Source organism: Penaeus monodon, chromosome 24 (genome assembly GCF_015228065.2).
Source record: "Penaeus monodon isolate SGIC_2016 chromosome 24, NSTDA_Pmon_1, whole genome shotgun sequence".
NCBI classification, from domain to species: domain Eukaryota; kingdom Metazoa; phylum Arthropoda; class Malacostraca; order Decapoda; family Penaeidae; genus Penaeus; species Penaeus monodon.
Genome location: NC_051409.1, coordinates 34261748 through 34262062, shown reverse-complemented (window position 1 = coordinate 34262062; position 315 = coordinate 34261748). Strand labels below are relative to the sequence as shown.

At 47.6% G+C, this 315-nt stretch overlaps 1 protein-coding gene across 1 annotated transcript in view; it reads left to right on the top strand.

The window, feature by feature from the left end:
• LOC119588728 overlaps positions 1 to 315 on the top strand; it is a 12025-nt gene that overhangs the window by 5560 nt on the left and 6150 nt on the right. The window contains exon 3 of the mRNA XM_037937371.1: positions 18 to 246. Coding sequence (XP_037793299.1) covers positions 18 to 246 — 229 coding nt within the window. The remainder of the gene's footprint in view (positions 1 to 17; positions 247 to 315) is intronic.

Here is a 315-nt window from a genome sequence, read left to right as displayed (position 1 = left end):
TTTCTTTCTATCGTCAGCAACTCTGTGGGGCGTCGGATTTCTTGACTCAGATATCCGAGATTGGAAATGAGGCTGATTTTTACCCGGACGACATTGACAGCCGGGATGCTGACGATGACTATGATGACTATGACCTCGAGGAAGGTGAGCCGGACTACTTCGATGACGACGATGCCAGTGAAAAGCCGACTACTCGCTTCAGAAGGGCTGCGGTTCCTGATACGATGTCGCGCTGGATGAGACGTCGTAAGAGGGATTTTCCTGTGTTTTGTATGAAGTTGATGCTTTTTTTCCCTCGCTCTTTATCTATTTTAA